Source organism: Pogoniulus pusillus, chromosome 35 (assembly GCF_015220805.1).
Source record: "Pogoniulus pusillus isolate bPogPus1 chromosome 35, bPogPus1.pri, whole genome shotgun sequence".
Lineage (NCBI taxonomy): Eukaryota > Metazoa > Chordata > Aves > Piciformes > Lybiidae > Pogoniulus > Pogoniulus pusillus.
This window is the reverse complement of record NC_087298.1, coordinates 13,217,804-13,244,121: the sequence shown is the minus strand read 5'-3', so window position 1 is coordinate 13,244,121 and position 26,318 is coordinate 13,217,804. Positions and strand designations below refer to the sequence as shown.

At 59.5% G+C, this 26,318-nt stretch overlaps 3 protein-coding genes across 6 annotated transcripts; 2 read left to right on the top strand and 1 right to left on the bottom strand.

Annotated features, from left to right (window-relative positions):
* The first annotated feature begins 638 nt into the window (after positions 1–638).
* POMT1 (protein O-mannosyltransferase 1) lies at positions 639–16,161 on the top strand. Of its 4 annotated transcripts, XM_064171459.1 has the most exons (21): positions 639–656; positions 1,043–1,222; positions 2,602–2,745; positions 3,010–3,116; positions 4,091–4,141; positions 5,401–5,547; positions 6,476–6,587; positions 7,283–7,348; positions 7,891–7,984; positions 8,430–8,585; positions 9,121–9,251; positions 10,000–10,095; positions 11,307–11,399; positions 12,303–12,399; positions 12,480–12,572; positions 13,059–13,179; positions 13,756–13,853; positions 14,307–14,420; positions 14,823–14,949; positions 15,600–15,777; positions 15,860–16,161. In XM_064171459.1, the coding sequence occupies exons 3-21, from the start codon at positions 2,624–2,626 to the stop codon at positions 16,038–16,040; spliced, it is 2,184 nt and encodes a 727-aa protein (XP_064027529.1). In that variant the 5' UTR covers positions 639–656; positions 1,043–1,222; positions 2,602–2,623; the 3' UTR covers positions 16,041–16,161. The 4 variants fall into 4 exon arrangements, with proteins under 4 accessions (XP_064027529.1, XP_064027530.1, XP_064027531.1 ...); XM_064171460.1 differs by lacking the exon at positions 1,043–1,222 and having other exon boundaries at positions 640–656; XM_064171461.1 differs by lacking the exon at positions 639–656 and having other exon boundaries at positions 944–1,222; positions 6,548–6,587.
* UCK1 (uridine-cytidine kinase 1) lies at positions 16,053–22,925 on the bottom strand. The gene is made up of 7 exons (XM_064171462.1): positions 22,807–22,925; positions 22,507–22,666; positions 21,215–21,311; positions 20,979–21,121; positions 20,795–20,889; positions 19,308–19,356; positions 16,053–18,950 (listed from the first exon to the last, which is right to left on the bottom strand). Exons 1-7 carry the CDS (start codon positions 22,888–22,890, stop codon positions 18,763–18,765), a joined length of 816 nt encoding a protein of 271 aa, XP_064027532.1. The 5' UTR covers positions 22,891–22,925; the 3' UTR covers positions 16,053–18,762.
* Positions 22,926–23,417: 492 nt separating this feature from the next.
* On the top strand, positions 23,418–25,764 carry PRRT1B (proline rich transmembrane protein 1B). Its single transcript, XM_064170854.1, has 4 exons — positions 23,418–24,138; positions 24,357–24,669; positions 24,838–24,951; positions 25,045–25,764. The coding sequence occupies exons 2-4, from the start codon at positions 24,358–24,360 to the stop codon at positions 25,189–25,191; spliced, it is 573 nt and encodes a 190-aa protein (XP_064026924.1). The 5' UTR covers positions 23,418–24,138; position 24,357; the 3' UTR covers positions 25,192–25,764.
* The last annotated feature ends 554 nt before the right edge of the window (positions 25,765–26,318 follow it).

Here is a 26,318-nt window from a genome sequence, read left to right as displayed (position 1 = left end):
TTACCCCTCTGCCCCCGTGGGTGGCCTTACCGCGCCGGGGACACAGCGGGCAGGGCTGCCTGCCTGGGAGTGTTTGAATGAGGCTGGCCGAGGCCCCCGGTGCCAGGGGTCACTCGAAGGCTTAGGCGCTAGGGGGAACTCGACCACCTCAGGAGCCGCTCCCGTGCCGGGAGCCTGGCGCCGCTGCCCCCCCCCCGCCCGCCATGGGCCGCGGCACCGCTCCCTGCGGCTGACGTCACTTCCGGCGCCTGCCGCCGCGGCCCCGCCCTCAGCCCCTCCCGTCCCGGAGCCGCGGCCCCGCTGCCGGTCCCGGGGTCCCGCTGCCTCCCGCCGGGTCCCGCTGCCTCCCGCCGGGGTCCCGCTGCCTCCCGCCGGGTCCCGCTGCCTCCCCCCGGGTCCCGCTGCCTCCCCCCGGGTCCCGCTGCCTCCCCCCGGGTCCCGCTGCCTCCCCCCGGGTCCCGCTGCCGCTCCCGGGTCCCGCTGCCTCCCCCCGGGTCCCGCTGCCTCCCGCCGGGGTCCCGCTGCCTCCCCCCGGGTCCCGCTGCCGGTCCCGGGTCCCGCTGCCGGTCCCGGGTCCCGCTGCCTCCGCCGGGGTGCCGAGGTCCCGCTGCGGCCGCGGGGGGCTCCTGCGCCCCTCTCGCCTCCGTAAGGCTCAAGTACGTTGGGGTGAGGCCTGGTTGAGGTGCTCCTGGCACCGCTGCCCCCTCCCCGGGGCTCCGGGCGGGTGCGGGGCCTGGCGCGGGGCGGGGGTCGGTGGCTCCCACGAGGCCCGAGGGGAGGGTGGAAGGAGCGGGGGGAGGGCAGCGGCCCTGGGGCGCCCCAAAAGCCGTCCCGGAGCGAGCACAGCCCTGGGGTGGTTCTGCTGTGATAAGAGCCCCGATGAGGCTCATGGAAGGGAGGCGAGGTCCGGTGCAGGGCTTCATCCTTGCGGGGGGCGCTGGGGGCGGCCGGGGGGAGGCAGCTGCGCTGGGGGGGAGGCAGCCTGCCCCTGCCGGCGCCCCCTGCGGCTGCGCTTGTGCTGATGTCGCAGGTGTGTGCCCAGGGCCGGCGGGAGGCAGAGCTCTGCAGAGCGGCTGATGAAGGCAGCTGCGTGTGCTGCGGGCAGCGGGCGGCCAGGGCAGGCGCCCCGCACCTGCTGCTGATGTGCTCTCGGTGCGCTTTGTTCTCGCCTGACCGGAGCCCTGCAGGTGGATTTGTTCCGGTAGCTTTCGGCGGCGTCGAGGTGAGGAACTGCAGCGCTGATCCCCTCAGTTTTCTGCCTCCCGCCCGAGCTGTTAGCAGTTCTGCCTAGAGATCAGTCCTGCTTTCTGCAGCGCTCCCCTAGGCAGTGCTGGAGCCCTGCAGCACCTAGGCTGTGCTGGAGCCCTGCAGCACCTAGGCTGTGCTAGAGCCCTGCAGCACCTGGGCTGTGCTGGAGCCCTGCAGCACCTAGGCTGTGCTAGAGCCCTGCAGCACCTAGGCTGTGCTGGAGCCCTGCAGCTCCTAGGCTGTGCTAGAGCCCTGCAGCACCTGGGCTGTGCTGTAGCCCTGCAGCACCTAGGCTGTGCTGGAGCCCTGCAGCACCTAAGCTGTGCTAGAGCCCTGCAGCACCTGGGCTGTGCTGGAGCCCTGCAGCACCTGGGCTGTGCTGGAGCCCTGCAGCACCTGGGCTGTGCTGGAGCCCTGCAGCACCTGGGCTGTGCTGGAGCCCTGCAGCACCTGGGCTGTGCTAGAGCCCTGCAGCACCTGGGCTGTGCTGGAGCCCTGCAGCACCTGGGCTGTGCTGGAGCCCTGCAGCACCTGGGCTGTGCTGGAGCCCTGCAGCACCTGGGCTGTGCTGGAGCCCTGCAGCACCTGGGCTGTGCTAGAGCCCTGCAGCACCTGGGCTGTGCTGGAGCCCTGCAGCACCTGGGCTGTGCTAGAGCCCTGCAGCACCTGGGCTGTGCTGGAGCCCTGCAGCACCTGGGCTGTGCTGGAGCCCTGCAGCACCTGCACCGCTGCTCCAGTCGCCAGCTCTTTTAAGACAGAGGATGTTTTCCAGTCCTGCCCCCACCAAGAAAGCTCAGGTTGTTTGTTTTGGAGGTACCTGAGCCTGCAGCTGCCTGAGCATGTGATTTGCTATCACTTAGCATCAGAATTTGGGCTGGGAGAGTGCAGAGCAGAGTAGAGGCTTGAACGAAGTTGTTGTCTTTGCAGGGCCAGTGTATGAACCACCCAAGTTTCTGGCTTGCTGTTGATGACAGCTGTACAAGTGTAGAGACGTTGGATGGCTTAGGTCGAAGTGCCCTCTGAGATCATATTCTCTAACCCCCCTGCCATGGACAGGGACACCTCTCTACTAGACTTGGTTGCCCACGGCCTCATCCAGCCTGGTCTTGAACACCCCCAGGGAGGAGGAATCCACAACCTCCCTGGACAGCCTGTTCCAGAAGCTTGGCAGGTGAAAAGTGAAGTGTGTTTGGTGCCTTCACTTGTAGAGTGCCTCCCATAGGTAGAGCAGAAAACACAAGCAGGAGGCAGGAGAACGCTGGGAGCTCAGTTACCAGGAGCTGCTGGCAGCAGAAAGTGCCTGGCTGCGGTGAGCAGAAGGCTGAGTGCTGCCGTTCTCTGCTTCTCCCGGAGGTCTGGGCACAGCTCTGGCAGGATGCTGAGCTTTCTGAAGCAGCCGATTGTGGTCACTGCCGAGATCAACCTGAACCTCGTGGTGCTGACTGTGCTGGGCTTACTGAGTCGCCTGTGGGGGCTCTCCTATCCGCGGGCTGTCGTGTGAGTACACCGCTTTGATCTCCCCCTGCAGTGACAGCCCGCGGCAGGTTAAACGCTCCTGAGTAAGAGTGCAGGAGCAGAGGTGGCCACGCTGCAGCCTCCTGACAGTGTTTCCCTGGCAGAAACTCCTGAGGGGAGGGCGAAGGGGCAGAGCCCCACTGCATTCCTGGCTGCCCACCAACCAACCAGTGTCTGCTTGCCTGCTACCCCCTGGCTTGCAGGCGTTTCCAGTCGGGTCTGATGTGCTTCTGCCTCACGTTTCAGCTTTGATGAAGTTTACTACGGGCAGTTCGTTTCGCTCTACATGAAGAGGATCTTCTTCGTGGATGACAGTGGCCCACCTTTGGGCCACATGCTGCTGGCCCTGGGAGGTAGGGCAGCTCCTGCGTCTGTGAGGTGGCTCTTGCTGAGGCAGAGAGAAGTGATGCTTAGAAGTGAGAGGTCAGATCTCATTAGTGGGGTTAAAGCAGAAGGCAGCTGGGAGGGTCTTGTGTAGGGGGGATTGGGATTGCCCTTGTTTAATGTTGTTAGGGGCTGTTGCAGGAGTACTGGGGAGGTGGTGGAGCCCTGCATCCGTCACCTCGTTGTTAGCCAGCCCTTTGGGTAAAGGGGAAGAATCATAGAATCATAGAATCAGGCAGGTTGGAAGAGACCTCCAAGCTCATCCAGTCCAACCTAGCACCCAGCCCTAGCCAGTCAACCAGACCATGGCACTAAGTGCCTCATCCAGGCTTTGCTTGAAGACCCCCAGGGACGGGGACTCCACCACCTCCCTGGGCAGCCCATTCCAATGCCAATCACTCTCTCTGTGGAGAGCTTCCTTCTGACATCCAGCCTATACTTGCCCTGGCACAACTTGAGACTGTGTCCCCTTGTTCTGTTGCTGCTTGCTTGGGAGAAGAGGCCAACCCCCACCTGACTACAGTGTCCCCTCAGGTAGTTGTAGACAGCAATGAGGTCACCCCTGAGCCTCCTCTTCTCCAGGCTAAACAACCCCCAGCTCCCTCAGCCTCAACTGCCAGTGACTGGAAACAGTCAGCAGCAGGCAGACTTCCAGCCTGAGTAGCTTTCTGTAGCTGGGATACATAAAAGTCTGTATGGGAAGGAGAGGTTAAGCAAGCTTAGAACTTTGTCACTGGGAGTCATCCATCCCCATTTATATTCTTTGTGCCTCTGCACATCACCAAGCACAGCTGCAGGCAGAGCAGCACCAAAGAGGACCCTTCTGGGAAAGGCTTTTCATGCATGGAAAAGCTGTGTCTGGGAAATGGTTCCAGGACTAACTTAGCAGCAGTTTTAGGCTTGTTTTGAGACTGGAAATTCTGAATTGTTGCTTATGTTGTAGGGTACTTAGGAGGATTTGATGGAAACTTCTTGTGGAACAGGATTGGAGCTGGTAAGAGCTGATTTGAACTGTCTCACATGTTTGAGGACAGCAGCAGTAATTCTGTGGCTGACAGATTCCTCTTGCCTGGGTAGTGGAAATAACACTTTTAGAACCATAGAAGGGTTTAGGTTGGAAGGGACCTCAAGGATCAGCAGTTCTAACCCTTTGCCATAGGCAGGGACACCTCCCACTAGAGCAGGTCACTCAGGGCCTCATCCAGCCTGGTCCTGAACACCTCCAGGGAGGTTGTGGAGCACAGAAGCACCCAACGTGATCAAAGATCAAAGATCCCATTGGGTGCTTCTGTGCTCCACAACGTCCCTGGGCAACCTGTGCCAGGCTCTCACCACCCTCACTGCAAACAACTTCTTCCTAACATCCACTTTCGATCTCCTCTCTGCCACTTCAAACCCATCCCTCCTCCTCTTCCTCCTCTCATTCCCAGACCTTGTCAATAGTCCCTCCCCAGCCCTTCTGCAGCCCCATTCAGATCCCAGAAAGCCACTCCAAGGTCTCCTCCAAGCCTTCTCTTCTCCAGGCTGCAGAGCCCCAACTCTCTCAGCCTGTGCTCACATCAGAGCTGCTGCAGCCCTCTCAGCATCTTGGTGGCCTCCTCTGCACTGGCTGCAACACTTCCATGTCCTGCTTGTGCTGGGGGCTCCAGAGCTGCCCCCAGGACTGCAGGTGGGGTCTGAGGAGAGCAGAGCCAAGGGGCAGAATCCCCTCCCTTGCCCTGTGCCCACACTGCTCTTGCTGCAGCCCAGCACAGGGTTGTGTCTGGGCTGCACTCCCACTGCAGGCTCCTGTTGAGCTTTTCCTCAGCCCAGACCCCCAGGTCCTGTTCCTCAGGGCTGCTCTCAGCCATTCCCCACCCAGCCTGGAGTTGTGCTCAGGACTGCACCCACCCAGGTGCAGGATCTTCCACTTGGCCTTGTTCAGTGCCGTGAGGTTGGTCTGGGCACAGCTCTGCAGCCTGTCCAGGTCCCTCTGGGTGGATCCCTGCCCTCTGGCAAGTTGTTGAATGTCCTGAGGCTTTATTTGACACCTTCACTTCTCTTAGCTAAATCATGTGCAGCTCTCTAGCAGAAGTGTGAGGCACTGTGATCCATGGCACAGGCTGTTTAAAGCAGAGCAGCTTAAGCAGCACAAGATGGACAATGAGTTCCTAAGGGAGGAGTTAGATTTGACAGCCTGTGAGAGCCATGAGGAGCTCTCTGTCAGTCTCCCTTCTCTGCACATCTGAGCAGCACTCCTGTCTCCTCTTCCAGAATACACCACCAACGTCCCTGTGTGGTCCCTGAGGCTGCTGCCAGCCCTGGCTGGTGCTCTCTGCGTGCCTTTGGCATACCAGATTGTGGTGGAAATGCATTTCTGCCACTGCGCCGCGCTTGGAGCTGCTCTTCTGATCCTCCTGGGTAAGAGCCTGGGCCTTGTTCTTCAGGCACAGGGGGAGAGGTCCCATCAACCTGTGTGAATTTTTGAGGTGCATATAAAAGGCTGGAGAGGTCTCCCCACAGCATGCTGAGAGCACACCAGAGCCTACTGTCAGCCCTGGCCTGTCTCAGTCTCTGCTGAACCTCTCAGGCTGCCATTCCAGGCTGAGGCTTTAGCATTTCACCACTGAGCCAAGTGAGCAGGCTCAGCAGCCTCACAGGAGCCACTTTCCTTCTGTCCCAGGAGTTCTGAGCCCTCTTCCTCGGGGGTTTTCAGGATGAGTTGCAGCACACTGGTTGGTAACAGCAGGATGACCCTTGGAGTCAGAGCTCGTCACATCTCATCTCCAAAGTGCAGCTGAGCAGGCTGTGTCCCTGGCACCATGCTCTGACACCCTGTGGGGTTCTTTTTTTTTCTGAGGGTTTGCTGGCAGCTGCCCAAAACGAGAAGAGCCTCTCAGCAACCCTGTAGCACCCTGATAAGAGAGACCTCTCCTGGCTGCTGGCTGCGCTGAGTCTGGCTCAGAGAATCCTGCTCAGGTTGCAGCTCCTCTTCCAAGATTTGTCATCCTGCTCTTTGCCTGCTGGGGCCACTGCCCTGACTCTGCCTCTGGCTTTCCCAGCATTGATTTTCTCTGCCTTTGGAGGCAATCACAGCAGCCTTATCTGCCTCCTGCCAGCCGTTACTGCTCGCCCACCTCTTTGTCCTTGGAGACAGCTACAGCCATGCACTTTGCTCCTGCTGGAGGTGCTTTTGTGCCTTCAAACCAACCTCACCCTGCTCCAGCCAGTAGGACTGCAAAGTAATTGGCTGTCCTTAAAGGTCCAGGCCCTTCTGTTGAGCAGTGATTTGGTTGTCTTGCCTCTAGATAGGTTCTCTAATTTCCTCCCTGTCTCTCTTCTCCAACAGAGAACTCTTTGATCACTCAGTCAAGGTTCATGCTGCTGGAATCAATACTGATTTTTTTTATCCTGTTGGCAGTTTTGTCCTACCTGAAGTTCTACAATCTGCCAAGGAACAGGTAAAGTTGGGTTGCCTCCCATCCTGTGGGAGATCCTTTTGGTGTCACAGCCTGTGTGGTGTTTTGACTGTAAGTCACCACTCTGCAGCTGTCTTCATCGAGTGATAAAATCCAACCCCCACACCTCTCCTAGTGCTGCCCCAGGGGGGTTTCTTTTTCCTCCTAGGCAGTGTAGTAACTGCTAGCAAGGTTGTCTTGGTTTATTTTGCAATAGAAGCCATTGGGAGCACTGCTTTGCCCACCCAGATGTGCAGGGGAAGGTTTCCTTCTGTGCACAGAGGCACTGGTGACAGCAAACCACTGAGTGCTCCTTTACAGGCACAGCATTTAGAGACCTGGGTCTCGTCTCTTGTGACTCCACAGGGTCTCTGGCCCCTGCAGAGCATAAAGCAGTCTTTAGTAAAGTAACATCATCTTTAAGGTGAACTCAGCAAGAGATTGAGTGCATTTCCTTTATTACCAGAAAGCAGTTGAGGCTCAACTTTGCTTCTCAGGACACAGACAGGTACATTTACCAGCACGCTGTGGGTCAGGGCTGAGAGCTGGTGGTGTGGGAGGCTCAAAATGAGGCACCTCTGAGCAGAGCAAGGAGTAGTGGAGTCCTGCAAGGGGTTTTCAAGTCAAGTTACCTGAATTCAGGATAAGGTGGTGCCCAGATCTCACCACAACTCCTTTCCTTTGTCCTTTTGTTTAAGTTCCTTCTCTGGTTGCTGGTGGTTTTGGCTTCTCCTGACTGGAGCAGCTTGCTCTTGTGCAGTGGGGTAAGTGGTGTTGTCTCCCTTTGCTTTAGGAAGCTGACTTCTATGCCTGCCCTCTGAGGTATCAGTGAGGCTTTGGCTTTTGCAGAGTGCTTCTTGGTGCTGTTGTGAGCAGACAGCTCTGCATGGCTTTGTGAGGAGCTGGATCATTTCTCTGGAGAGGCTGGCAGCTCACCGTGGGCAGTGCTGGGCATTGCAGGGTTCTGTCCTGGGGAGGACAGCTCCAGTTTCTCTCTGTGTTATGAATCAGCAGCTGCATTTCTTCCTCAAGCCTCAGGGAGTCTGAATGCAGCAACTCTGTGCTGTGTCATCCTGTTATCAAGAAAGTTCTCTGTCACTGCCATTACCTAATGCCACTGGCAAACAAATGTTATCTTCTGGTGGCAAAGCCTTGGAGCTTATTTATGCCCTTGTACCAAACTGGTCATGGGCCTAAGTGCTTGGACTTTGCATCCTGCTGAAGAGAAGCTTTGGCTGTTTGTTTCCTGTGCTGGGTGATGGTGAAGCTTTCAGCTGTGCTCACTTTCAATGCCCTTGCTTCCCAGGGTGAAATACATGGGCCTGTTCACCTACCTGCTGCTGCTGGCCCTCGCAGGACTGCACTTCTGGCACCTGATCGGAGACCAGAGCCTCTCCAATGTAGGTAGCACAACCAGGTGGGTGCCTCGTGGGCAGCTTTGCAATACAGGAGCCCTGCAGGGCCACAGCTAAGGGTGCTGTGGGTAGCTGGGTCCTGTACTCGATTCCTCCTCACAGTCTGCAAACCCTCAGGTCACAGAACACTTTCCCAGCTCAGCTGCTGGAGGAGGTGGAGCTGAAGATAAGCACATGTGTGTGGCTGCCTTTCCTGCTCTTATCCATGGCTCAGTGATCTGGAGCTCAAAACCTCTACTGTTTCACACACCTCCTGCTGGCTCCAGTCCAGATCCTCAGTGGAAGTTTTTCAGCTGTCCACAAAGTTAGATCTGAATGAGGGTGGTTGGGGGAAACTTAAAAGACAGGCAGGGGAAGCCAGGGGCAGTGCTGTTTTGTCACGGGTTTGTGTCTGGGCCATGAACCCATCGAGTCCTCACTGTCCTTCCAGGTTTCCCTGATCTGCCATTTTCTAGCCAGGGGCCTGGCCCTCCTCCTCATCCCTGTGGCAATGTACCTGTCCTTCTTCTACCTGCACCTGACGCTGCTGTACCGCTCGGGGCCTCATGACCAGATCATGTCCAGTGCCTTCCAAGCCAGCCTAGAGGTAAAGCAGAGGTGGCTGTGAAACTGCTTGGTTAGGGGAGCAGGAGGAGTGTGCTGTCTTCCTGTGGTCTGGCATCTTTGCTCCTTTTGAGCCATTGAGCTGCTGCCTAAAGCTGAAGCAGCAGTGGCTGAAGTCCACGTGCTGGAGGAAGGGCTTTGCCCAGAGGACCCAGAGCACTTCTGGTCACTCTTCTGCTCAGGGTTTGGCCCTTCCTACAGCAAACTGCACACAAACAGCCAGTGCTGAACTCCAGGTGATGATCTGGTAGGCTGACAGTGTGATCTGCTGTAGGAGTGCTTGCTCTGGCTTTTGGGGCAAACTTTCAGGGACTTTCCCCAAGCCCTGGAGCCTTTCAGGCCTTGATGTATTTACTGCCTGCAGAGTGCTGCTGCCAGACTTCATCTTTGCAGCCACGGCCAAATGAGGAGGAACTGTGCTGAGACACTGCTGTGTTTAAATGACTCTTCACACAGGACTGAAGCAGCCTCTGGGTTGTTTCTCCTCCTTCCCACTCACCCTGTTGTGTGCTTCTCAGGGTGGGCTGGCTCGGATCACCCAGGGGCAGCCCCTGGAGGTGGCCTACGGCTCTCAGATCACTCTGCGGAACGTCCTGGGCAAGCCCATGCAGTGCTGGCTGCATTCTCACACCAGCACTTACCCCATCAGGTGAGTCTGGCTGGGGCTGTGTTGTTAGGGTGAAAGTCTGCTCTGGCTCCTCCCCTGGCACTCCAGTTGGCTCTGTTTAGGTGCTGGCAATCTCTTCAGCAGCCCTCCAGAGCACACTGCTGTAGGAATGGAGGCAGGGCTCCGGTGCTGAGCACAGGAGTGTGGTGGTCTGGGAGTTGCCAGCACCCCCCCACCATATGAAGTCAGCCAGACTAGACTGAGCTGGCTGGGAGTTAAGGAGTGAAGCTGCTCTTACAGCTTAGCACAAGTTGCAAGCAGATACATACACAATGTACAGAAACATTTACAGCCACATACAGTTGTGGACAAGTCAAAAGTAGTGCAGAAACACAACACCCTCCCAGAAAGCAGAGTCCCCAGGAGGGGCTCCCAACCACCCTTCCACCTCCTTTCCACCCCTCTGCCTTATCCCAGAGTCTGCCTTATGTGCATGGTGAGCTGGAAGGCTCAGCAAGGGGGCTTAGAAGGAGAAGGAGGAGTTGGGTTACACTGATCCAGGCAGAGCAGCAGAAGCCCAGGGAGAGAAGAGAGACACCAACACTCTCTTGCCTGTGTTTGTGTCCTTGCCTTTCTACACCCCAGCAAGCCTGGAGTGCAGCAGCCATCTCCACTGTTTCCTTTTCACAGCCTAGCATCTAATTCCTCTCACTAAAACAGCCCAGTTAGCCTCAGCCCAGCACAGGGAGGCCACTCTCAGACAGCTGTGGGGATGTCACCCTCTGTGCAGGTATGAGAACGGCCGAGGCAGCTCCCATCAGCAGCAGGTGACCTGCTACCCCTTCAAGGATGTGAACAACTGGTGGATTGTCAAAGACCCTGGAATGTGAGTATGCAAGAGCTTTAAATGCTAGCCTTCCCTCAGCACAGCTTCTGCCTGCTCCCAAATCCTAACCAGGGCAGAGCTGGTCTCTGCTGATGGGTGCAGAGGCCATGTGTGGTCCTGAGCAGGTTCATTTCAGCTGCAGAGCTGATAAGGGTGGCTCTGAGCAGCTCTCCTCAGTGTGGTTAGAGCACAGCTGAGGACTGAAATTCTGTCTGAACTGCTCCTGCCTTGGCTGTGCAGGGCACAGGGGGACATTAAAGGCTCACCAGACTCAGGTGCTTTGCCTCAGAGGGAAGTGCTGCCTTTGAAGTGTGTGAGCTGTGGCATTAGAGTGCCTTGGTGAGCTTTACCAAGGAAGAGTGGAAATCACTTCTGCAGAGTGAGAGTTTCTTTGTATTTAAGGTGAGGGGTGAGCTGCAGAACCTGCCACATCAGGAGGGTGCCTGTGCCTGCGGGGCCCTGTTTGTGCTGGAGTCTTTGCCACTGTAACTGTCCGTGGGGAGCAGGACTCCCTGTCCCTGGAGCCTGGCCGGTAACAGCCCTTGGGTGGCAGCATTTCAGACTGATCCAGGACTGCTTTTGCAGCTTGTTTTGTTGCTGTGGGAGCTGGGTGAAGAGCTCCCAGCAGCACAGAGCCACTGCTCAGCAGAGCTTTGGCCATGGTGCTCGCCCACAGCCACACAAACCTTCCAAGTCTTCAGACTCAGGACTCCTGCGAGCCCTGGAGGATAGGAAGTCCTAGAATGGAGCAGCTGGGTGACCAGCAGCCAAGGCATGCCTTAGCCCTGGCCAGGAGCAGGAGTCTGATCTCCCTGGCAGACTCAGCCACTGCTCTCTCTGAGTGCTGCCAGAAGTGACATCAGTTCTACTGCATCACCTGCCAGAGCTTGCTGGAACACTGACTCGTGTCACAGAAGCCACCAACAGCTGTCTGGGAAGGGGAATAACTGACCCTGCTCCTGCTTGACCTGGATTCAGACCACTGACCTCATGGCTGAAGAGTTGGCATCCCCCCACCAATGCCCTGAGCCACTCTGCCCTTAACTCACCTTTGTGCCCATCCTGGTACCATCTGTGGATTGCTTGAATTTCTCTTGCTGCCATTTGTCTGTCCCTGCCTGCAGCTTCTTGACCAGCAGCTAGGTCATGACAAGGTTGCAATCAATCTAGAGCAGGCTGTAACCACTTCCTCCTGGGTGTCTCTCTACCAGGCAGCAGCTGGTGGTGAGCAACCCACCCCGGCCGGTCCGGCACGGCCACATCGTGCAGCTGGTCCACGGCATCACCACTCGCTACCTCAACACGTAAGGCCTCTTCTTCCTCGCCCTCTGCCTCCTCCTGCTGGGCTGCCTCGCAGAGGAGCTGCACTGTCCCTTGCTCTCAGATCTCCAGACTCCCTGTCACTGCTGGGTTCCCAGCTCCCGTGGTTAGCTCTGTGAGCCCTGCAGCCCAGAGAAAGGCTGCTCCAGGCTTGCTTGGCTTTTGCAGTTGACTTGGCAGGGGGGTCTGGTGCTAATCACCAACTGCTCAGTCACTGCCAGCTCTTCCTGGGCTCTGCTGGTGGCCTTCAGAGGGGCTGGGGGGTTTCACCCCTGTTCACAGTCCATCAGGCCTGTGCAGCTTCCTCATTATGTGGTCCCCTTGGAGGGTCTTCATGTGTGCCCTTTGTCTGCCCCTGCTGCAGGCAGGTGCAGATACTCTTCTGGGTGAGTTAACCCAGAGTTAGCCCACGAGAAGGATGTGCTCAGACAGTTGGGAAGATGTGCTGGGGAATCTGGGGTTGCTGTGGCCAATTGCCAGTGGATTCCTCCCTGCTCTGCCAAGGCTGCAGTGTGAAATTGCCTCCTGACTGCTTCCCAAAGGCATCTGCCTAGGCTGGAGTATCCCTCAGGGTAGGAAGGAGTTGTTCTGAGTTCAGGTTTTTGCTGTGTCCCTTCCAAACCTAATTTGCTGGTGATGGGGAAGGGCAGTGAACAGCCTCTCTGTTTGTCACAGTCACTGCTTGTTCTGCAGCCTGGCAGCACAGGCATCTGCACTGCCTCCCAGCCTGCTCCTGGCAGCTCCTGCTGGGGAGTGCTTTCTGTGAGTCAGCAGCACACTCTATAGCCTACTTCTGGCTTTATTAAGCTGCTCTGCCTCAGCGACTTGCTGCCTTTGCTTCCTTTGAGTTTGGGAACTGGTGCTGGAGGAGCTCACTTCTCTTTCAGGCATGATGTTGCTGCCCCTCTCAGCCCCCACTCCCAGGAAGTGTCCTGCTATATTGATTATAACATCTCCATGCCAGCACAGAACCTCTGGAGAGTGGTGAGTGGCCGCAGGGGAGGGGTTTGCTCACCCTGCAGCAGCTGAGACACTGCTGATCAAAAGGCCTCTTTCTCTTGCAGGAAATTGTGAATCGGGAGTCTGACAGCGAGGTCTGGAAGACAATCCTGTCAGAAGTGAGGTTTGTTCACCTGAACACCTCTGCAGTGCTGAAGGCAAGGCCATGTAGCTCTGTTTGCTCCATGCTTTTCTCCTGCCCTCTCAACTCTCTGCTCCAAAACGCCTAAGCCACTGGAACCACCCAAAAGCTAATGAAAGGAAGCAGTAAAGCTGCTAAATACAGGAGCAGTGTGCTGCAGGCAGGCCTGGGCATGCTGCAGTCCCTTGCAGCATGCAGAGCTGCCCTTGCTGCTGGGGAGCCTGAGCCCCCTGCACACAGCTGGGCCTTGGCTAGACCTCAGAACTGATGCTGAGTCTGCAGTGTGCGACAGCAGCTGCAGCAGTGAGAGCTCTCCACAGGTTGCCACGGTCACTGTGACCCTTACTGAGGCAGCTCTGTGTGCTGACACTTCACATACTTCCCTGTCATTTGCTGCTCAGGCAGGGCCTGGGGGCTTCCCTCCCAGAGAGCCTCTTCCACCTGGCAGAGCTTCCATGCTGCAGCTCCCTTGGCAGCACCCTGACCCCTGCTCCCCTTCCAGCTCAGCGGAGCATCCTTGCCCGAGTGGGGATTCCGGCAGCTGGAGGTGGTTGGAGAGAAGCTGTCCAAGGGCTACCACCAGAGCATGCTGTGGAATGTGGAAGAGCACAGATATGGGAAAAGTAAGTCTCAGCCATGGTCCCAGAGCAGGCTTCTGTGGCTGGAGGGACACTTGGTGGAGCTGGGATCCTGTCTGTGTTCAGCAGGCTCTGGCTCTATCCACCTGGCAGAATCCTTTCACAGAATCACAGAATTAACCAGGCTGGAAGAGACCTCTGGGATCAAGTCCAACCTATCACCTAACCCTTCTAATTAACTAGCCCATGGCAATAAGTGCCTCACCTGGCCTCCTGTTGAACACCCTCAGGGATGGGGACTCCACCACCTCCCTGGGCAGCCCATTCCAATGCCAGTCATTCTTTAAGTGAAGAAGTTCTTGTTCTGTCCCTGGGTGCCTGGCAGAAGTACCCAACCCCCCCTGGCTACAACCTCCTTTCAGGTAGTTGCAGACAGCAATGAGCTCTGCCCTGAGCCTTCTCTTCTCCAGGCTGCACACCCCCAGCTCCCCCAGCTGCTCCTTGTAGGGCTGTGCTCCAGATCCCCTTAGAGTGCTCTTGCAGCTGGCTCTTGGGATGTCAGGAGCCAGGGGGGGGATTGTATCTGCTGTCCTGTTTCTGAGCTATGCTGTTTTCTTCCAGGCCAAGAGCAGAAAGAGAGGGAAGTGGAACTCCACTCTCCCACCCAGATGGACATCAGCAAAAACCTCAGCTTCATGGCAAAGTTCACAGAACTGCAGGTGAGTTTTGTCTTACTCCTTCCATTTCTCCTCTGCTGCAGAGCAGGAAGCTGAGCAGACTCAGCCTGAGGAGTGAGTGTTCCTTGCTGGCAGGGCACTGAACCCAACATTTCTGACTGCACTTAGAAGGGTGTTTGTTAGAGAGCTGTGCTGTGCAGTAGCCAGTACCCAAGTGGCTGTGTGAAGGAGAGAGGAGGATCAGCTGGCCCCCAGAAGCTGTCTGCAGCTGAGCAGTCAGTGTCGCTGCCCCTCACTAGCACTACACATTGCTAAGTGCATTGTGGAAGGAAGCAAACCCTTGCATTGAGCAGCATCCAGCAGGAGAGCTGCAGAGGCCTTCTCCAGGCCCAGGTTAGGAACTCACCCTCAGCACCTGGAGCTGTTCCCCTCTCCCTGCTCCCCCACTCATTGTTCCACTTCTGAACACCTTCGTGTCCACATTTCCCCCCTCAGTGGAAAATACTCACCTTGAAAAGTGAAGACACAGAACACAAGTACAGCTCCTCTGCTCTGGACTGGATCACCATGGACACAAACATTGCCTACTGGCTCCACCCCACCTCTGCTGTAAGTGTGAGTGGAGAAGATGGAGCTGGTGAAGGGGCAGGTGTGGGAGAGCAGCACTGCAGGGCCCAGCCCAGGAGCTGCTCCTGGATGGGTCCTTCCTGAGGGTTGGGGTTTTCTGGCCTGGCTCTGACAGGAGTTGCTGTTCATGAACTCAGGGCTTCTTGTAAAGGAGCAGTGCAGTTTAATAGTTTCCATGATTGATTCCATGTGGAAGATGAGCTCAGCTCCAATGGCATCTCTTGAATGCCTTACACTAAAAAAGGAGCCTTAAAGCAGCAGAGTTGGAGTAGCTTTGTTCCAGCAGACTCCAGCACAGCCTGAGTTAACTCAGCAGCCTGCTGCAGGTGATGATACTTCAACTCAGCTCAGAGCTGCAGCCTCAGCTCATCTTCTGTCCTTCAGGCCCAGATCCACCTCCTTGGGAATGTGGTCACCTGGACTTCAGCTAACCTTGCTGCTCTGCTCTACACCTGCCTGTCCCTCTGGTACTTGGTCCGCCGGAGGAGGCAGATTTACGACATCCCTGAAGGTCTGAGCCCCCTGGCTGGGTGCTGAGGGGGGAGGATCTCACATCTGCTACACTTCACTGACCCCCCCCAAACCCACAGTACTTTTTGCAGCTGTCCTGCCCCTGCCATGGTTAACAGGGACACACAAGTGGCAGTGTCCTGCCCCTGCCATGGTTAACAGGGACACACAAGCACCCAGAGCAGCTCATGAAGAGCTTCTGCTTACTGCAGTATCACCACCACCTGATGACATCTGACAGGACCCAGCACAGTATTTGAGTCATTCCCTGGGTCCAAGAGATGTTCAGGCCTCAGCTTTAGGCTCTAGTGAGCCCTTTTGTGATGGTTTAAAAGAGGCAGCCCCTGGCTGTGTGGGGAGGGAGCTATTTTAGGTGTGTTTGTCCCAGTCAAGGTCCCACCTGCTCCCTGTGACTGGGCAGTTCTGCCCTGACCTTTCCAGCAGCACTTCTTGGTGTCCTGCTGCGGAGCTGCTCTGTGCTGGCACCAATGTCCTGCCACCATCTCCTTCAGCTGAGAGTGGTGAAGTTAAAGGTTGAATTAGCACAAAATGCAGAGTGGGGAAAACAAACCCCCAAGCCCTGCCAGCAGCCAACCTGCCAGGGCCTTCGGGTGTGCAGGGCTCATGCTCTCGGCTGTCTGTCTCCTGCAGATGCCTGGCAGCTCTGGCTCGCAGCTGGGGGCATCTCTGTTGGGGGCTGGGCTGTGAACTACCTGCCCTTCTTCCTGATGGAGAAGACACTTTTCCTCTACCACTACCTGCCTGCCCTCACCTTCCAGATTCTCCTGATTCCCATTGTCTTGCAGCACCTCAGCGACCACCTCTGCAGGTAAGAGCAGCTGGACAGACAGCCCTGCAGCATTGGCACCTGCCTTGCTCTAACCCCTGTGCTTTTCCTCCTCTCCCCCCAGGTCTCTGCTTCTCAAGAGCATGTTCAGTGGGCTGACCATAGCCTGGTTCTCCTCGGTTTACTTTGCCTACTGCACCTTCAGCCCTGTGACCTACGGGTGGCCCTCGCTGTCTGCCGGGGAGCTGAGGGCCCTGCGCTGGAAGGACAGCTGGAACATCCTCCTCAGGAAGCAGCAGCCATGACAAGCAAACACCTCTTGGGCAAAGCCAAGGCTTTATTGTTAGTGACCATCAACACCTTGACCAGCCTGATCCCAGACCTGACAGCAGGATAGCAAAATAAAGGAGACTGTTACAAAACAAAGTCTGGGCAGCAACAGAGCTGTGATCAGCACAGCAGCTTCCAGCCTTAGCAGTCCCCCTTCCACTGCTCCTCAGGGGCTGACTTCAGCTGACAGCAGCCCAGCTCCTGGGGGTCTTCTGCCTCCTTCCCAGCAGCTGATGGTTTCTTCCTCACCCCTTCTTGCACTGAGAGCTGTCCTGTGTTTCCTAGCAGCTTGCTCTGCAGCTGCACACCACTGTAAATGGACAGAGCAGACCCTCCCCTCCATTTGCTTTGCTACTCCATTTTGTTTCCCCAGCTTTAAAGCTGACCCTGCTTTACCTCTCAGCTGCCAGCCCTGCACTCTTCAGCACCATCCCACAGCCATGCATTATCTGCACCCCCTTCCCTTTCCATCCTCTGCTCTCATCCCTCTTTCATTACCTTACAGCATTAAGCTCGTGCTGCACAGAATGATGCCCTGAGACTCTTGGCTATGGATGAGCATTTGGCTTTGCTGCAGGCTTCATAAAGCTAAGCAGCACAGAAACCAGACAGACAGGAGCAGGTTCACTGTTACAGCTGACCAAGCTGAAACAGCTTCAGGCAGGCCCAGGTGTCAGCCGAGGCCAGGCTCTTGTGGTGCTCACCTGGGCCTGGTTCTAGCAGTGGCTGTATTTGATCTGCTGGGCTGCAGGGTCACACCTTAGATCTGAGAGGAGGAGGCACTTGGAGCAAGGTGGAGCTGATTGTGCTGAGAAGGAAGCCTGCTCCAGCTTGTACAGATGGGTTCAGAGTGAGAAACAACTCAAACCCTGTGCCCTGCAGCAGCAGAGGAATTCCCAGGGCAGGAGGGCTGGGACCACTCTGGGGCCTGCCCAAGGGTTACAGTACCTGAGCCACGGTGGACTTTTGTTTCCCATGGCTGCAGCAGCAGGATCTTGCTCAGCCCCAACAAGGAGCAGCAGCCCTGCCCAGAGCAGGTGCTCCTGAGTGCCCTTCTGCTCTAACAAAAGCTATTCAGGGCAGCCCTGAGCTCCCCCACCCCCAGAGGAAGCTATGATCCAACACCACAGCCATCCAGAGGGGCTTTTGGTGACTATTTTGCTTCTGCTGCAGGCAGCCTCACAGCTCATGCTTCAGGCAGCAGCTCATCCTCCAAGTCTGTCACTCTGAGCTAACCAGCAGCAGTTGGGACATGATCTTCCTCCTCCCTTAGTGATCCCTGCCAGCTAACAGCTTCCCCCAGGGCCAGTGCTGAGCAGGGTTGACAGGATGCCTTAACCTCTTTTTTCCTCCTAAGGCTTCAGCCATTACAGAACCAAACCAATTCTGAGCTTAGAAGTGCTGAGCACAAGAGCACCTCCAGAAATGCTCCTCTGCACCTCAGCACAAGCAGCACAAAGACCTTGAACAGAAAATGGTCACTTTTGTTCACTTATTAGCCAAAGGAGCACACACACAGCCCACAGCCAGCCCTGGGGGGCTGCAAATAGCAAATATGAAACAGTTCCTCATAATACTTCCCACCCCCCCTCAGACTTAAACTCATCCCCAAAGTCCAGACTCAAGAAGGACACCACAAGGACACTGCCACAGCCTCAGCCAGCACTTCAGGATGCTTGCTGGTGCTGCAGGGTCCCTGCTCTGGGCTCAGAGCAGAGGCTGGGATGTTGCTGTTCATCCTCCCAGCCTCTGCTGCTCGCTCAGAAAGTCATTCTTGAGTTCAAACCGAGTGCAAGGCAAATGCTCTGACCCTGTCTGAGGGCAGAGCATCTCCAGAGCTGTTTGTGCCATCAGGAGGAGGCTCCTGCCAGGCACAGCAGCCCCTCCTTGATCTCACCCACCCCAGCTCTGGAAGCAGACAGATTCCACCCAGCAGAATCTGCAACCAGCAGGACAGAAATGCCCTAAAAGGCAGTGACAAGCTCAGCCTCCTGTTTCCATGAGCAACTCAATCCTGTTGGAGCTCACATGGTGAGAAACGGTTAGAAAGGAGACGATTTGGGTACCAAAAACATCACAGAGCAGAGCAAGGGTCAGGAGCTTAGGAAGGAATAGTTAGGAACTGGGATCACACAGGCTCTAGGGCCTGCCCCCTCAGAGACCTGCCAGGTCCCATGTGGCCCACAGTCGCTGCTCTCTCTGTCTCCGCCTGCTCTGCAGGTGGAGCTCTCTGCCCCCAGCTGCCACTACAGGCTGAAAAAGGAGGCAGGAGAGCAGTGCCAGAGCTAAAGGTGCCAACAAGGTGGAGAAGGACAAGGACTGCACCTACTTGTTACAATGAACAGGGTGAGAGCCAGGCTGGGGTAAAGAGGCCTGGATGCAGAGAACTTCCTGCTGAGCAGGAGCATCCTCAGGGAAAAGGGAGCCTTGCTGATCACCTCAGGGGAGAGGTCATTAGAGAGTGGAACTGAGGCAAGCAGCACTTCCCTGCACCAGCTCCCTGAGTGAGCTCCTACGTGCAGACGCCGCAGGGAGCAGAGGGGGCCTCAGGCCAACCCTCCCCCTCCCCTCCGGCAGCAGTTTCTCACCAGCATCCCCTCCGCTGCTGGGATGGCCTCAAGGGCACTTCCCCTGCCAGGCTGCCGAAGTCCTCTGCCGGAGCTGTCTCGGTTGTGCCAGAGGCGAGGCCGGGCGGGGTCAGTGGGGGCGGCTGCTGGACTCCAGGTGGGAGCGTTTGCCAGCGCCCAGCACAGCGCCGCCCTCCGGCTGCTCCGGGAACGGCCGCTTGGAGCTGCGTCCGTGGCCGTTCACGGCCCCGCGCTGCCACTTGCAGATGTCTCCGTTGAGGATGTCCTGGATGTGCTGCACGATGAGGTTGATGGCAACTGCGGAGGAAGGGCAGACGCAGGGCAGGGCTTGCTGCGCTCAGCAGGACGCGGCGCGGCCAGCCCCGCTCGGCTGTCTGTGAGCCCTCACACGGGACCCTGGCTGCCCCCAGCAGCGAGCTCAGACCCCCCCAGAGACCAGCAGCTGCAGCAGCAGGGGCAGCACTGCAACCCTGTGCTGGGCCTCCAGCCCCCCACAGCCTGGGCAGGCCCCCAGCAGCTCCATGCCTCCAGCCCTCTGCCCGAACACCTCTCCTCAGGAGCATGCAGGCAAGGCCAGGCTGTGCCACCTGCTCTCGTCCCAACCCCAAAGGTGGACCCCCAGGGAAAGCAGGCAGAAACCCAACCCCTTTTTACCCATGTTGTCAACTCCTCGGGGGATGATCACATCTGCATACTTCTTGGTCTGCAAAACAGCAATGGTGTGGAGACTGAACGGGAAAAGCCAGCTGGACTCTAGGGAGAGGCTGCAAAAGCAAGCTGGGAGCAAAGATGACAAAGGGTCCTGTGCTCCGGGCACAGAGTTAAAGCTCTCAGACATGAGGACACCTACATGAATCAGAAAGTCACCCTGGGTAACTGGATTTAAGGTCAGGGGTTCCTCTTGCTGCCCTTTTGCTCTACCTGGCTCAAAACAGGAGTGTGGGTGAAGGTGGTGAGTGTGGAGGGAAAGGAGCTGGGGTGAAGCCCGATGGTAGAAGCAGCAGGTTGAGTGCAGAGGACCTGGCTTAGACCCTTCTGAAGAGCCTTCAGCTGGGCTCAGTCTGTTTGCTAGGAGCTGGCTCCAAACAGCATTTCCCAAGCCACTGCTAAATCCCTGCTGAGAGCCAATGCCCAAGGTGCCTGTGGAACCCCTGCCTGCCTCTGAGGACAGCTGATTTATCTTCACCAGCAGAGCCTCTGCTTCCCCCCCCTCACCTTCCCTGCCTCTGCTTCCCCCCCCTCACCTTCCCTGCCTCTGCTTCCCCCCCCTCACCTTCCCTGCCTCTGCTTCCCCCCCCTCACCTTCCCTGCCTCTGCTTCCCCCCCCTCACCTTCCCTGCCTCTGCTTCCCCCCCCCTCACCTTCCCTGCCTCTGCTTCCCCCCCCTCACCTTCCCTGCCTCTGCTTCCCCCCCCCTCACCTTCCCTGCCTCTGCTTCCCCCCCCCTCACCTTCCCTGCCTCTGCTTCCCCCCCCCTCACCTTCCCTGCCTCTGCTTCCCCCCCCCTCACCTTCCCTGCCTCTGCTTCCCCCCCCCCTCACCTTCCCTGCCTCTGCTTCCCCCCCCCTCACCTTCCCTGCCTCTGCTCCCAGCAGGCCTGGCAAATTCAGCATTGCTAATGAGTGCATTTACAAGCCCAGGACGGCTTTGATCCGGAGCAGGAGGAGCCTTTTCCACCTCATTTACTCCACACACTGCACTTTGTTCTCAGAGGCATTCCTTGCCACTCACGCTGATGACAGCAGCAGCTAATCTGGGCCCAAGGAGGTGGTGGAGCAAGGCAAGGCTACCATGACCTGCCCTAGGTGCTCTCCAGTGCTCCCTGACAAGGGCCTGCTGCAAACTCAGCCTTTTCTCCCTGCAAGGCCTGAGAACCAGTGCAGGAGGAAGCATTCGGCCCAGGGCAGTGAGCAGTGTCCTCCTGCAGGTCCTCCACGCTGGCCTCGAGCTGAAAGATCTCTTCCAACCAAACAATTCAAAGGGGATTTGCAAGCAGAAGAGAGGAACCATTTCAGTTCCTTCAGTGTAGGACCTGTGCAATGGCAGTACCAGAGGCCACCACTGCTCCACCTACACTGCAGCTGATTTCCCTCCTTCCCCCACCCCGGGCCCCCAGAGCAAGCAAGGGAAGCTCCCAGTACCGGCAGGCAGAACTCCTCGAAGGCAGGCTTGACGAAGGTGGTGTACTGGGTGAGGATCTGCTCCAGGTCCCTGCCACGCTTCATATCTCGCAGAACTGGGGAGAGCAGGAGGAGGGCCATGAGCTGAGGAGGGCAGGGCCAGCAGCTGGCTGGGGACGGCCCCACCCCTGCGGGACAGCCTCACCCCTGCGGGACAGCCTCACGTCCGAGTCGGTGTCCACGAAGAGCCGCAGGTGGAACATGTCCCGGATGTCCTGGCTGTAGAAAACCAGGATCCCCTCGAAGAGGACAACGTCAGCAGGGTAGACCACCGTGGTCTCTGCCAGCCTGCCAGGAAAAAAAACCACCCAGAGCACATGACAGTCAAGCTGGGCACATCCACAGGCACACCCCAAGGCTCCACACCACGCCAGAACCCACCTAGAATGGGTGACGAAGTCGTAGGTCGGCACCTCCACCGTCCTGCCCTCCACGATGCTCTGCAGGGTTGTGTGCATCAAATCATTATCGAAAGCATCTGCAGAGGAAAGGTCACAGAGGAGGAATTTCAGGTCATGGAATGGTTTGGGTTGGAGGGGACAAACTCACAGATTGCATCAGGTTGGAAGAGAGCCTCAAAGGTCATCTTGTGCAACCCTCCTGCATCAGCAGGGACAACTCCAGCTAGAGCAGGCTGCCAGGGACACATCCAGGCTGGTCTTGAGTGCCTCCAGGGATGGGGTCTCAACCACCTCCCTGGGCAACCTGGGACTTAAAGGTGTGGTTCCAACCCCTCTGCCACCACCCCTAGTCCAGGCTGCTCTGCTTGGAGAAGATCACAGAGTCCTCCCGATGCTGCTAGCTCAGATTTCTGCTTGGGCTCTCTACACCTGAAGCAAAGTCTCCCTGGCTGGTTTGGGGGTTGCTGTTTTTTTCCAGCAGGAAAGAGTGACCTCAGAACTTCTTCTTTCCTACCAGCAGCAACCCAACGCTTCCTGCCTTGAGCTAGAACTGCTCTGCTTGGTGCAGAGATAAGGAAGAGAGACTTTGCTGCTTGTAAACAGCTGCAACAGAGTGAAATGAAGAACCTGGGAGCTGCATCATTCCACCCAACTGCTTGGTAGATCTTTGATTTGTGCAGCTCTTAGGCTGTTAGAGCAACTCAGCAACCCTCAGAGCTCTTTAATGCTTCCGAGGAGCACAAGCAGGCTCCAGCCCAGGCCAGATCCTTGCCCTGTCTGCAGTCTTTGCAAGCCCTTTTAGCCAGGGCTGCCCACGGTGGTGCTGGTTTATTGTTGGACTTGATCTTAAGGCTCAAGTTCAACCAAACCAGTTCTACAAAAGCCCCTTCCTGGTATCTCTCCTCCCCTTGCGAAACCATAGCCTCACAGGACCGTTGTGGCTGGAACTGACACCCCCAGTCCAGCGTCACCCCAGCGCCGCCAGGGCCCCTCAGCCCTGCCCCCAGGTGCCACGGCCACACGGCTCTTGTACCCCTCCACGAAGGGGCCTCCCCCAGAGCCCTGGGCAGGCTGCTCTGGGACCAGCAGAGGTTACCGGAGCCTCCCGAAGGCGCGGGGCTGCTCCCAGCTCTCCAGCAGGGCTCCGCACAGGTGCAGCCAGCGGTGCCGCCCGGGAAGGGGGCTCCTGCCCGCCCGCCCCGCCGGGCCCGGCCAGCCCCGCGGCCGCCCTGCGCCCCCAGCCCCCCCCCCCGGGCCGGCGGTGCCGCTCACCAGGGTGGTCGAAGTTGTACTGGCCCTTGAGCGCCTTGGCCTGCTGCTCGGCCGTCAGCACCTTGTAGAAGGAGTCCTGGCTGAGGATCAGCACCTTGCGCTGCCGCCGCTCCACCTCGTTCTGCCCCAGCAGCTCCATGATCTTCTCGCACACTGTGGACTGGGCGGCCCGGGGGGGCTCAGGCAGGGCCGGGCACCACCCGCGCCCCGCCGCCGCCCCAGCCCCGCTCCCCGCGCCCGCAGCGCAGCCAGCAGGCAGCTCCCGCCGCCGGGGCAGCCGGGCCCGCGCCGGGGTCTCACCTTGCCGCTGGCGGTGCCGCCGCTGACGCCGATGAGGAAGGGCTTCGGGTGCGGCCGCTCGGGCTCGGCGCCGGCGGAGGCCATGGCACAGCTGCGGCGCTGCCGCGAGGCATGGCGGGACGTGGAGGGCGGGGGCGGGGCCGGGGCGGGGCCGGCGGGGCCGGGGCGGGGCCTGGGGCCGGGCTGGGCCGGGGCCGGCGGCGGCTCCCCGCAGGAGCGGGCCGGGGGGAGGGCTGCAGGCTGTGGGGCTCGCTGCGGGCTGTGGGGCTCGCTGCGGGCTGTGGGACTCCCTGCGGGCTGTGGGGCTCCCTGCGGGCTGTGGGGCTCGCTGCGGGCTGTGCGGCTCCCTGCGGGCTGTGGGGGTCCCTGCGGGCTGTGGGGCTCGCTGCGGGCTGTGGGGGTCCCTGCGGGCTGTGGGGCTCGCTGCGGGCTGTGGGGCTCGCTGCGGGCTGTTGGGCTCGCTGCGGGCTGTGGGGCTCCCTGCGGGCTGTTGGGCTCGCTGCGGGCTGTGGGGCTCGCTGCGGGCTGTGGGGCTCCCTGCGGGCTGTGGGGCTCCCTGCGGGCTGTGGGGCTCCCTGCGGGCTGTGCGGCTCCCTGCGGGCTGTGGGGCTCGCTGCGGGCTGTGGGGCTCGCTGCGGGTTGGTCTCTCCTCCCTAGTCTCAGGAGACAGAAGGAGAGGAACTGTCCTGGAACTGTGCCAGGGGAGGATGAGGATGGAGAGGAGGAAAAGTGGTGCCAGAGTGGTCAGGGACTGGCACAGGCTGCCCAGGGAGGTGGCGGAGCGCCCGTCCCTGGCGGTGCTCAGGAGCCGTGTGGCCGTGGCCGTGCTGGGGCTGGATGATCTCTGAGCGGTTCTCCCCCCCGAGCAATTCTGAGGTGAAGCACTGGCAGGTGCAGCTGGGCCGGGGCCGCTTCGCAGCCGTCCTGTGCCCGGGCCGCGGGCGCAGCTCTCTCCTCACCACCCGCTCAGACAGAGCCAAATCTCACTGACCCCTGACAGTCCGCCCGGCGCCAGCAGCCCCCAGCCGCACCTGCGCCTCCCCGCTTCGCTGCGCGGCTGGCACGGCGGAGTCCCGGGGGGGTGACCCCGTCCCTGTCTCGTCCCCTCCCATCTCCCCTGGGTGCTGGGGCCCGGGTGGCCGTACCGGGCGCGGTCCCGCCGGCGCAGGGCCCCGGGCAAACAGGCGGTCAATGATTAACCGCCGGGCCAGTCCCGTCCCGTCCCGCAGCGCTCCGGCCGCCGGCGCGGGGCCATGCGGGGACCGGGGACCGCAGCAGGGCCGTAGCGAGCACCAGGGCCGAGCGTCCGACTGGGGGACCGCGGGCACCGACGTGAGTGGGGATGGGGCACTGTCGGGGACGTGTTCGGGCTCGCTGGGGAGCAGCGAGGGGGGCAGGTGGGGAGGGGTCCGCTCAGCCGGTGGCGCCCGAACTCGGTTCGAATTACAGAGGACTTTCGGTGTTGGGGGTGGGGCTGGCACAGTCCCAGCCATTGCCCGCGGGGCGGGGGGCAGCCCACGGCCTCCCTGTGACCGCAGGATTCTCGGCAGGATGGAGGCTGAGGAGCCGGCAGGGGCAGCGGCGCAGGGCGGGGGCGCAGCTGGGCGGCTGCAGGGGCCCGGTGCCCGCTGCCACCCCCCAGCGCCTGGTGCGGATGGGCCCACGGTGGTGTCGGCGGTCAGCAACGCGGCCTTCGAGGAGGACCCTCCCCCCTACACACCCCCGGACCCCAAGAGCCTGCACCTCCTCTACCTGCCCCTCCCCACCGGCTTCTCCCAGCAGGCTCCAGTTGTCTACCAGCCGGGGCCGGGGGGGCCCTTCCCACCCCAGGGCATCCCCCCTGCGCCCGGGCCCTACCCTGCCGTACGTATCCCCCCCCCCCCCGCACACCCTGCCGTGCTCCTGCGGGCTCACCCCGCATCGTCCCTCCCGGCTGTGTGTGGTGCCAAGCAGCACCGCGGGCACACAGCCCGGCTGGGGCACGCAGGGGTCGTACCGCTCTAACCACCCCTCCCGCCCCCCATGCCGCAGCCGAGCGCAGGGCAGGCGCAGCTGCTGCCCAAGGACTACCTGGTGGAGTCGGCGCTGGTGACTGTCTTCTGCTGCCTGCTGACCGGCGTCGTCGCCCTCGTCTACTCCTACGAGGTGAGGGCGGTGTGGTCCTGAGCGACACCAGCCCACCCTGTGCCGGTGCCGTGGGCGTCCTCTAACCTCTCTGCCCTTCTGCCCCTGCGCCAGACCCGAGCTGCGCTTGGCCGCGGGGACGTGGTGCAGGCGAGGGTGGCATCCAGAAAGGCTCAGTCCCTGGTCCTCTTCAGCCTCCTCTTCGGGCTGTTCGCCTCCATCAGCTGGGTCATCTACGTCCTGGTGTCCCTGTACCTATGACAGGGTCCCCGAGCCCCAGGGACATGGCACCTGCAGGAGGCTCTCTGTGGCTCACTGCAGGCCAGGTGGAGCAGCCACAGCCCTCTCCTGGCACCGCCAGATGACCACAAAGTGTTGCTGGGGCCAAGGGGCAGCATCCATCCTTCCCGTGGGGTGAGGAGCCACAGGCTGCCCTCATCCACCTGCTCTCAGCCCCACGGGCAGGAGGAACCCAGCCCAAAGCGATGCTGGTGCCGTGCCGTGGGACCAGCTGCGGGCAGGGAGCAGCAGCACCGTGCATGGGACCAGGCTCTGCCGTGGGACGTTGAATCCCATCACCGTGGACTGGCACTTGGAGGTGCCCAAGGGGGCTCTGGTGCAGGGAGAGCATCTCGTGGAATTGGGGCTGGAGGTGGAGCAAATGGCCAAGGGTAATGGCGAGCCCAAGGCCTGTGGCTGCTCCAGCAGCAGCTGCTGCTCTGCCTGCTGAGTACGGAGGTGAGCAGAATCCCCGGGTGGTGCTGCAGACAAACACTCCTGTGCCGCTGCCTCCTTGCTGCTCCCGGGCTGAAATAAACACAGCTGTAGCCAAAGCTTCTGTGTCTGCGCACACCAAGCACCTGCTGCTCAGCCCCCGCCTTGTGACCAGCACAGAACTCAGGCCGAGACCCCTGGGGAAGGGGAGTCCCCATGGGGCCGTGCTGGGCACGCAGCAGCCCCAGGTCTGGGCAGGATGAGCTGCTGGGTCTGAAGGCTGCTGTGGTGAGCAGAGCTTGGCTGTGTGCCCTGTGCCAGAGACCAGCTCTGCTCACACCTCTGCCTCCTGGGAGCCCACAGCCACTCACGCTTTGCCAGGCCACTGCCATGTGGCACCACAAGTGGTGGGCATGTGTTGGGCCAGTGCCTGGTTCCCAGAGGAATGCTGAACTCCATCCAGGACTGGCACAGCATGGAGCCTGCTTGGCCACCCAGGCTGCTACGGAGTTATTTATAGCCCGCGGCTGCCTGGCACGGGGCCATGGCCGGGCACACGCCTGCCAGCCTGCTCTGGGCAGCAGAACCCCTGCCACGGGGGACAGCAGTGCCCAGAAGGTGCCTCCCAAGCACTGGGAGGTGAGGAAGAGATTTGCAGGGGAAAATGGCCTAGG

Bases quoted from the DNA above. Each gene is read 5' to 3' on its own strand.
- POMT1 (XM_064171459.1), top strand. From the start codon at position 2,624: ATGCTGAGCTTTCTGAAGCAGCCGATTGTGGTCACTGCCGAGATCAAC. The intron at 5,548-6,475 runs GTAAGAGCCTGG...CTTCTCCAACAG, and splicing joins TGCTCTTCTGATCCTCCTGG to AGAACTCTTTGATCACTCAG. The intron at 10,096-11,306 runs GTGAGTATGCAA...TCTCTCTACCAG, and splicing joins ATTGTCAAAGACCCTGGAAT to GCAGCAGCTGGTGGTGAGCA.
- UCK1 (XM_064171462.1), bottom strand. From the start codon at position 22,890: ATGGCCTCCGCCGGCGCCGAGCCCGAGCGGCCGCACCCGAAGCCCTTC. The intron at 20,890-20,978 runs GTGAGGCTGTCC...TGCTCTCCCCAG, and splicing joins CGTGAGGCTGTCCCGCAGGG to TTCTGCGAGATATGAAGCGT. The intron at 19,357-20,794 runs GTACTGGGAGCT...GCTGTTTTGCAG, and splicing joins TCGAGGAGTTCTGCCTGCCG to ACCAAGAAGTATGCAGATGT.
- PRRT1B (XM_064170854.1), top strand. From the start codon at position 24,358: ATGGAGGCTGAGGAGCCGGCAGGGGCAGCGGCGCAGGGCGGGGGCGCA. The intron at 24,670-24,837 runs GTACGTATCCCC...CCCATGCCGCAG, and splicing joins CGCCCGGGCCCTACCCTGCC to CCGAGCGCAGGGCAGGCGCA. The intron at 24,952-25,044 runs GTGAGGGCGGTG...CCCCTGCGCCAG, and splicing joins CCCTCGTCTACTCCTACGAG to ACCCGAGCTGCGCTTGGCCG.